The sequence below is a fragment of the Palaemon carinicauda genome, chromosome 3, assembly GCF_036898095.1.
Source record: "Palaemon carinicauda isolate YSFRI2023 chromosome 3, ASM3689809v2, whole genome shotgun sequence".
Classification (NCBI taxonomy): domain Eukaryota; kingdom Metazoa; phylum Arthropoda; class Malacostraca; order Decapoda; family Palaemonidae; genus Palaemon; species Palaemon carinicauda.
In genome coordinates, this window is record NC_090727.1 from 63187430 (window position 1) to 63197891 (window position 10462).

The following is a 10462-nucleotide window of genomic DNA, read 5'->3' on the forward strand; positions in this document are numbered from 1 at the left end:
TAAAAATATCAGAAAGAGCAAGCCGAGGTAGATTAATAGTGCCAAAAAATATACCAGGTAAACTAAGAAAGGCGCACAGGACATTAATCCACTACGCACCAGCATCGATAATGCAGCGACTATTTAATGTGCTGCCAGCTCATCTAAGAAACATATCAGGAGTGAGCGTAAATGTGTTTAAGAATAAGCTCGATAAATACCTAAGATGTATCCCAGACCATTCAAGACTGGAAGATGCAAAATACACCGGAAGATGCATTAGCAACTCTCTGGTGGATATACGAGGTGCCTCACACTAAGGGACCTGGGGGAACCCAAACAAAAAATAAGGCAATAAGGTAAGGCTCTCTCTCTCTCTCTCTCTCTCTCTCTCTCTCTCTCTCTCTCTCTCTCTCTCTCTCTCAGGAGTCAGCTATGACAAGGTTCCCCCCCTCTCTCTCTCTCTCTCTCTCTCTTTCTCTCTCTCTCTCTCTCTCTCTCTCTCTCTCTCTCTCTCTCTCTTCTAGGAATCAGCTATGACAAGGGTCATCTCTCTCTCTCTCTCTCTCTCTCTCTCTCTCTCTCTCTCTCTTCTAGGAATCAGCTATGACAAGGGTCATCTCTCTCTCTCTCTCTCTCTCTCTCTCTCTCTCTCTCTCTCTCTCTCTCTCTCTCTCTCTCTCAGGAATCAGCTATGACAAGGCTCCCTCTCCTCTCTCTCTCTCTCTCTCTCTCTCTCTCTCTCTCTCTCTCTCTCTCTCTCTCTCTCTCTCTCAGGAGTTATAGCTGTGAGAATTTCTCTCTCTCTCTCTCTCTCTCTCTCTCTCTCTCTCTCTCTCTCTCTCTCTCTCTCTCTCTCTCTCCCGAGTCATAGCTGTGAGAATCTCTCTCTCTCTCTCTCTCTCTCTCTCTCTCTCTCTCTCTCTCTCTCTCTCTCTCTCTCTCTCTCTCAGGATTCATAGCTGTGAGAATTTCTCTTTCTCTCTCTCTCTCTCTCTCTCTCTCTCTCTCTCTCTCTCTCTCTCTCTCTCTCTCTCTCTCTCTCTCTCTCTCTCTCAGGAATCATAGCTGTGACAGGGCTTCTCTCTCTCTCTCTCTCTCTCTCTCTCTCTCTCTCTCTCTCTCTCTTCTAAGAATGATAGACATGATAAGCTCTTTATAAAGCCTTTGTTTACTAGCACTCAAGGGACAAACAAACAGGCAACCTTTAATAAAGAATTAAATATCGATGAAACTCGTTAACCCAAGGAAATATTAATGATTTATCACCTTCCTGTTTCTCAACATCCATTAGTTTCTCCGGTTGGGAATTCAGGTCACATTCTTATTCGAATTTATGATTCCATCCTTCAAGTTTTACGACCATTTGAAACGTTTCCAAGAAGGTCTTTGAAATGTTTTCCTTTGGTCTTTTAGTAGATCTTACGAGTAGGTAGATGTTTCTCAAGATATGATTCAGTGACGATAGGGTACAAATGGATTCAAATCAGAGTGTTTGACGTTTTATTTCAGATATTCGCCTGTATAGACTTTGCTTTTAAAGTGGCAGATCTTAGTGCAATGTAATGTGTTTTCATTTATACTCTTATTCACGTGTGCATTCATAGATATACATGCACATACTGTTCGTGTATATACAGTATATGTATATAAATATACATACAGATGTGTGTGCTTATATATATATAAATATATATATATATATATATATATATATATATATATATATATATATATATATATATATATTCTTGAAAAAAGTTATCTATACAGGAAATTTTAGTAATAAAACTCAAACAAAATAAAACTCTTAAATTTAATTAAAGGTTTCAGAAGTTTTTTTTTTTTATTTAGGTTAAATATTTCTAAATTTCTTGAAAGGATGTTCGGTTTGGGTAACTATAAAAATCGTTTGAGAGTATCCTTAGGAGGACCGACCTTGTGTCAAAGGGTAACGACAAGGGGGTGAAAGTTTCGGTCCTTCCCAATTTCCCGCAACTTCAAGAGAGCCCTGAAGAAAAACAAACAAACATTCTATTACCCCCTAATAATAATAAACTTAAATAGTAACGACAAGGGGGTAACAACTGCAAAAACCTAAATTAGCATAAACACATCTCGAAAAATAAAATATTCCAAGTTAAAGGATCCTTCAAAAACTTATATTTATATATAGGAACATTACTTCCATGAAGCTGATCCTAGAAATTAGATTTTCGAGATGTTAAAATAAACGAATAGTATCCGAAGATAAAACAAATTACTTACAAATTATTATGTAGTTTTTTATGCGTCAATAGGTATATATTTAGTTTAATAAGATATGTTAATATGAATCAGTAAATATAACGATTAAATTCAGGACTATTAAGCAAGTTTGCAAATAAGTGTGCCATCATTTCCATTGGTGAAATGATAAGAAGGCTAGGATCACTTTAGAAATAGACACCCATCATTTCGTTGTGACGTACCTTAAAGCCTTATCGGCACCTCGGAAGTTCGGCAATAAATGAAGTATATCCTGTGTCTAAGATGGTAAGAGACATGTCTTCGTTGCTGTCAAGACTTGAGCAGGCGCGGTGATTTGGGCACAGTTCGTTGTAATTAGCCGTCCATTATTAATATAACCGTCGAGCTTGAAAGAAAAGCAACCGGCTCTATGTTGATTCCACCAACCAAACCAACTAACTGACTGGTACGAATTTTCCAAACGGACTCCACTACGACTGTCTCAGCTGCTCAGCGTTTCCTTTTCTCGGAAAACAAAAGAAATAAACAGTAGTAACTGCTCGTTAACAGTTGTTATACCTTCGAGACTTAAAAGGTGTTTACCGTCACAACGAAAATATAATTACATATTCCCTTTATAAGCTCGAAGTAAACATAGAAAAACTCAATTAAATTTACTAAATTATACTAATGATTACATTATTCAAATTAACAATAATTAAACCAAATATTAAACCTTTAAGAACGCATTATAAGAACAATGATAAATAGAAGAAAAACATAAGTGATGTAATAATTTTACATCATTTTCAACACTCCAGGGAAGGGATTCAGTCTTTTTACAAAACATGTAAAAAGTTGAATTTAAAATGAAAACATGCATATTTACAATTACATATTTACAAAGTTATCAAACCATATCAGTCTTGGAGCACATGCCTAGTCCTTTTCTCTGACTCGACTGCTGCCCTTCTCCTTGACCTTCCTCTAAATTTAGGTTTGGCATCTAATTCCTCATTAACTGAAGGATTGATCTCTTCAGCAATATCGGGTTTTAAAAGAGGGATGAGACTGGTTATATGCCTTTTCACCAGCTCATTTGTTTTACCTTTCAAAACGATAGCATTAGTCACCTCACCACTTGTATTCTTAATTACCTCTGTAATTTTTCCCATAGGATAGTTAAGGGGTTTTACATGAGTCTCTTTGATTAAGACAATATCACCTACATTAAGATGCTTATGATGACAAGGACGATATCGGTCCTTCTTATCAACTGCCTGTTTTATTAGGGTAGCTAAAAACTCCGAATGATAATTGTCTATGAGATTTTTTCTGATTGCATTCAGTTTTTGATAATTATTCTTTATCCTTTCTGACGGGGTGGTACCAAGAATGTATTCAAGATCAATCTCAGGATCAGGCTGTAGATCAGGAATGACATTGATGGATAAGAGATCATAGCCATGAATAAGCCTTTCCGGAGTGATAGGGTGAGGAACAGGCTCGTTGCTCGAATCCCTTAATGCCTCTTTAAAAGCAATTGGTCGCCTATTCACCAAGTGACAAGTTTGACTAACAACAAATTCAAAATCTCTAAATTCTAGAACATTTGTACCAATGGACTTATTTATCAAATGTTTGACCATCTTTATACATATCTCTACCAAAGAACCCATCTGACTGCAGCCTTTAAAATACCGATCAAATTTTATCGATTGTACACCAGCCTCATCAAAATGCATCTGGGTTTCAGGATCTTTAAGAAAATCCATTATGATGTTACCTCCTGCTACTATCTGTGTGCCTAAGTCACTTACACAAAACTGTGGCAATCCATAATCAAACGTGTGAAGCATAAAAGAGCGAAGGAATTCTTTAACAGACATATCCACGCAAATCTTCAAATTGACTGCTCGAGTAAACATACACGTAAGGCAAAGAACCCACACTTTTAGCTTTCTATGTTCCTGTTTAACAGTATAAGGACCAAAGTAATCTATGTACACATACCCAAAAGGAATCTCAGAAGGATGCAATCTAACATCACGATATGGGGACTGATTCAGTTTCACAGAACGACCATTATACCTTTTGCACGTAACACAATCCTTAAGGACATTTTTAACAACTGAGAAATAGTGAGGTATCCAAAACTCTTTCCGCAGCTCTGCTAAAAGTGAATAACATCCAGCATGTTTCAGCCTTACATGCAAATCAAGAATTATCAACTTTGTTAACTCACTATGCTTGTGCAAAAGAATAGGGAAATAGCATCTTTCACCCTCTTTCCACCGATCACATTTGCTTCTCACCCTCAGAATTCCAACCTGATCAGGATAAACATTAAGCTGACTGACAAGATTGGGTATGTTCTTGACCCTTTTCAAATCAGACCCAAAATAATCAAAGACTTCAGGGAAATAGACAAGCTGATCTTTCAAAATTATGTGCATAACAGCCTCTTTGTAATACCCAGATTCAATAACCATCAAATCCTTACAAGTTGGTCTGTTCAACTTTGTGCGAGCCTTCCACTTATTCCAACATCTCAGAACCCTAGCAATTACAGCCACTAAATGGCGAAAGTCAGAATATCTGTTTGGAGAAACTAGATATTCAGATGATATGGAAAGTTTATTGCACTGTATATTATAACTACCAACGTCTTTGCTTTCAACATTATCATCATTGATCTTGAATAAAGGATTCGGGATGGTGAAACTCAGTACATTTTGACTTATTGCTACATCACTTGACTGAATTTGTGGTCCTGAGAAATAGTTAGTTTTCTTGAGTTGTTTGTATGATAAACATCTAGTTATGCAATCCCCAGGATTATTCTGCCCACTTGTGAAGGTAAAGTTCACAGGGAAGATTTCACAAAGCTGATTTATACGATGTAACCTATTCAATATAAAATTGGATTTTCCCTGCATTTTATCAAGTTTACTAGCATAGGAATTTACCCAAGTTAACGCTACCAAACTATCCGAATACAAAGTCAGTGCTTTAATATTAATGGGAATGACACATGCAGGACCAGACAGTTCTTTATAAAGTTCCATAAGCATCTCTGTACCTAAACTAATAGCCTGCAACTCCAGGGAAGGGATTGATTTAGTCTTCAAATTTGTGTTCACAATTCTGTTTTTGGCCAATACAAAACTAACCTTACCTGTATCTATATTCTCAATATAAAGTACGGCTCCATACATGAGACTACTTGCATCAACACAAGCTAGTATCCTATAAGATGCATCTCTTTCCCCTACAAACCGTTCTACCATAATTTCAGGAGTTGCATTAGCTTGTCTTGAAATACAGTTCCACTCTTTCATTCGCTCTTGTGACAATGGATCATCCCACCCAAGTGATTTGTCACACTGTAAGCCATGCATAAAAACTCTAGATCTGTTAAAAACTGGTCCATTGAAATTATATAAATCAAAATTAGAGGCTATCGACCTGAGAATTAAACGTTTTGTATTGGCTGATCCCTCAAGAGCAATAGGTCTAGTTGACAATATATCATCTTGCCTATGCCACTGCAAGCCTAAAAGTTTAACTTTACTGTCAGTTTTGTTTTCAAGACCAGCATCAATATCCTCCTGAAGTGAACTATCATTAGTAACAATTTGTTGTAATTCCATCTTATAGGGCTCAAAAATAGATGGCAATAACTGATAAGCCCATTTCAATGTTGATGAATCACTACAAGTGAAAGCACCATTATCCATATAAAATAATTGATAAATCAACCTTTTCAAACATACAACCTCCTCAGAATTCCCTTCAGTATCCAGGACCAAAATCTTGTACAAACTCAACATCAAAATTGTTGGCGAACATCGTAATCCAAAACTCAATCGCACATTCTTATACCCCACAAGAGAAAAATCTCCTTTCTTTACATTACGATACCAAAGAAATAGTAATTTATTCTGATCAGAGGGATTCAGCTCTATTTGGTTAAAAGCTTTCCGGATGTCAAAGCATAGAAGCTTAGACCCAAATCTCAGGTGTAAAAGAGCTGAAGCAATCTTTTGGTTTAAACAAGGTCCAGAATGTATACTCTGATTATGACTAACAGTAGCTGGCTTAGACAAATCTTTTTCACAAATATTCGAGAGAAAAACTACTCTACACTTAGTGGTCTCCCTGTTTAGTTTAAACACACCCATGTGCGGTAAGAAACTATGCTCAGGATGTTCCTCCATATACTGATCCAAATTTGGAATCCTCTGTATTATACCAAGTTGTTCTTGTTCTTTAATGGCATCATCCATCAAATGTAAATGAAGCTCATTCTTTCTTAACTTTTTTAAGTTAGATTTTAGCACAGCTTTAGCAAGATTGTAATTCCTACCAAGAAGATGAGATACTTTACTGTTCCATAAAAGAGGCATGGATATCCTGCCCTTTTCAGTACGAACAGAATGATTCAAAGCAAATCTAACAAGTTGATCATTGACCTCTGAAGAGCAGTTTTCGAATTCTAATTGGTCATAGTTTAATACCTTCTTCTCATCATATTTCATGAGAACTTCGTTTGCAGCTTTATTCAATTCAGTCTCCGAAATACTTCCATCATCTTTCAACACTGCAAAATTTGATTCAACATCAAGAGCTACCTCCTCTTCCATAAAGTTTGAATCATCACACAAGATGCTTGAACCAAAGCCTACATAGACAACAGAAGACTCTACAGACAAATAAGTAGAAATGTCCGAATTATTACCATTGTATGAGGCATAATCTAAATCAGGTAAGTATTTCAAATTAGAAATAGTGTTCTGCAGATTACCCAATAGCATAACCCCTAGAGCACATTGACTATAGACAGAGGGAATCGGCTGACCAAAATTTACCATTGAGCTCAAAAGACAATACATAGAATTTGTACCTAATATGAAATCAATGTTATTGATCTCCTCCTGATGGTTTAACAATTGATTGTCTGCCAAGACATAGCCTTTCTCAATAAACGCAGTTGTAATCCTAGAAAGCTGTGGAAGTTTCAAATTTATATCAATAGATGGTACACAAAGTGCTTCAATCTTGAACCTTTCCTTACCTATCTCTACCTCTACTTCCACAAGCTTATTTACATACTGCTTACTCGAGTTAAACCGTTAACAGTCAAATGTACCCTTTCTTTTAACACCTTGAGATTACTAGTATTGGCTACAGCTTCCGTAATAAAATTAGTCTGGCAACCACTGTCTACAAGACACCTAATCTCGACCCGGTTACTTAGGTAACAAGTAAAAGTAGGCAAAATTGACTCTGTACTGGTAGTCCGTAAAGCACCTACTGATAGAATCATGCCACTAGAAACCTCCTCTTTGGGAGCAGATTTACAGTTTTTCCCTTTTTTGGACACTTTTTGACTCTGAGAGGTAACAGGGGTTGCTTCGATTTTATTGGTGGCACCCAGTAAACTCCTTTCTTCATTTCCATTTATACACAGATAGGTAAAATGCCATTTTCCACAATGAAAACATTTCTTTCGAAAAACAAAATTACAAGATTCGGTGGAATGATTGGCTTTAGCGCACTTTAAACATCCTCCAATTTCCTTCAATTTGTCAACTTTGGCCTTTGGACTATCATAATACTTACACTTATAGATAGGATGAGAAGAGTCTCTTTCCTTGTCTAAAGCACATAAAGTACACTTAACTGAAGGCCCGTTAGTCTTGCTAAAATTGACATTAGTAGCCAAATTTGTTGTTGAAGATTTGATATTAAAACCTTTAGAATGATTCTTTGAATGGAAATTCTGGGTAGCTAATGAATATCGTTCTGCTGCCTCAAAAAATTTATCCTTTATTTCATCCAATGAAGGTCTGGTCTTATTTGTTATGATAGTCAACTGATTTTTTAAAGTATCATTTAAACCTTGCCAAAAGAAATAATTCAAAAAGTCATTAGTTTCAATTTTTTGCAACTTAACAGATTCAATACAGTTTTTCATCTGACTAATATAGGAAAATGGATCTGTGCTGTACGTTAATCTCATCTCTGCTATTTGTTTGATAGTATTGAATTTCTGCAGCGAACCAGAAGCCAAAGCTGCTAACAAAAGTTCCTTGGCATCATTATAAGTCTGTTTATCCACTTCAAGTGAACTCAACAAAACGGAAGCACGCCCCGAAACTTGTTGCTTTAACAACAACAACTTATCCCTATCCTTAAGCTGAAAGGAGCCTGTGGTATCCTCAAATTCTGTTAAGAATTTGTTTATATTTTCCCCTTCAGTGCTACTGAAAGTAGGAAGGGGAGCAGTAGGACTCTTAAGCAAACTCCTTGCAGCATCTAAGGTACTAGAAGTGAAAGAGACAGTATCTTCAAGGAAGGCTAACATTTCATTGAGTTTATCAATATAAGATTCACAATTCGCCAATTCTACTGTAAGTTTATCACTACTTTCTTCCTCTTGCCATATCAAGGCTTGAATTTTGCTATCATGGTCCCTCAAGTCATCAAGATACGATTTAAACTTAGCTTTGAGGACATGTTTCTCAGAGGTGGTTTTAGTTTGGAGTGAAATCTTATTGTTATAATACTTTGTCACTTGTCCTCGGATATATTTCCGACTATTGATTAAAAGAGACAAATTAGACATGATTACAAACTTTTATTTTTTCTGTAACAAAACCTTAAACAATCTTTCATCAATTTAAATAGATGATTTAAACCTACTGTATTTAAATGTACCGAATCTCTATACAACCTCTGGTTATCTAATCTCCCCTGGCTTTCCACCCTAAACAGAAAATCTTTACACTTTAAACCTAGTACAAACTTATTGAAATAGCGTCTAAGTAATTTATAGTGTTCTGTAAGAGGGGCATCAAACCTATTCCTGTTTACATGAAACCTCAGCTCTACTTGCGAGGCAATAAGGCAAGTATTTGGTAGTTTTTCACGAACTAAGATATAAAATGCTCTGCAATTTTCTTTGACTAAGGATAAGTCTATGTCAGCTTTTAAGTCATTACCTCCCAGATATACAATTAAATAGTCAGGATTATAAGATACCAAAGGATCTAAAAGACTAGTATTGTTAAGAAAGATGGAAAATGTGGCACCTCTCCAACCAAAAAATGACACTTCAAATTTCACATTATCAATTTTTATTTCTGATCCCTCAAATCTCCTTTCGAGATCAGAAACATATGAATGTCCAAAGACTGCCAATTTCATAACAACCACAGATCAGTCAATGTCATCCAAGAAAATGTTGACGACAAAAATGAACAGTACAAAATAGAATAAGAAAATTTCAAATACAGAACAAGCCCAAAAACCACTCCCTACTCTCATCCAAACCAAGCAACCAAACCGAACTCCTTATTTGCAATCCTGTCACGGTCGCCATCTTGAAAAAAGTTATCTATACAGGAAATTTTAGTAATAAAACTCAAACAAAATAAAACTCTTAAATTTAATTAAAGGTTTCAGAAGTTTTTTTTTTATTTAGGTTAAATATTTCTAAATTTCTTGAAAGGATGTTCGGTTTGGGTAACTATAAAAATCGTTTGAGAGTATCCTTAGGAGGACCGACCTTGTGTCAAAGGGTAACGACAAGGGGGTGAAAGTTTCGGTCCTTCCCAATTTCCCGCAACTTCAAGAGAGCCCTGAAGAAAAACAAACAAACATTCTATTACCCCCTAATAATAATAAACTTAAATAGTAACGACAAGGGGGTAACAACTGCAAAAACCTAAATTAGCATAAACACATCTCGAAAAATAAAATAAGGAATTAGAGTTAAAGGATCCTTCAAAAACTTATATTTATATATAGGAACATTACTTCCATGAAGCTGATCCTAGAAATTAGATTTTCGAGATGTTAAAATAAACGAATAGTATCCGAAGATAAAACAAATTACTTACAAATTATTATGTAGTTTTTTATGCGTCAATAGGTATATATTTAGTTTAATAAGATATGTTAATATGAATCAGTAAATATAACGATTAAATTCAGGACTATTAAGCAAGTTTGCAAATAAGTGTGCCATCATTTCCATTGGTGAAATGATAAGAAGGCTAGGATCACTTTAGAAATAGACACCCATCATTTCGTTGTGACGTACCTTAAAGCCTTATCGGCACCTCGGAAGTTCGGCAATAAATGAAGTATATCCTGTGTCTAAGATGGTAAGAGACATGTCTTCGTTGCTGGCAAGACTTGAGCAGGCGCGGTGATTTGGGCACAGTTCGTTGTAATTAGCCGTCCA

General features: G+C 35.9%; 1 protein-coding gene across 1 annotated transcript; it reads right to left on the reverse strand.

The window, feature by feature from the left end:
* Positions 1-1859: 1859 nt before the first annotated feature.
* Positions 1860-4298, reverse strand: LOC137637618 (uncharacterized). Its single transcript, XM_068369769.1, has 2 exons — positions 2451-4298; positions 1860-1990 (listed from the first exon to the last, which is right to left on the reverse strand). The coding sequence occupies exon 1, from the start codon at positions 4134-4136 to the stop codon at positions 3129-3131; it is 1008 nt and encodes a 335-aa protein (XP_068225870.1). The 5' UTR covers positions 4137-4298; the 3' UTR covers positions 1860-1990; positions 2451-3128.
* Positions 4299-10462: the final 6164 nt, after the last annotated feature.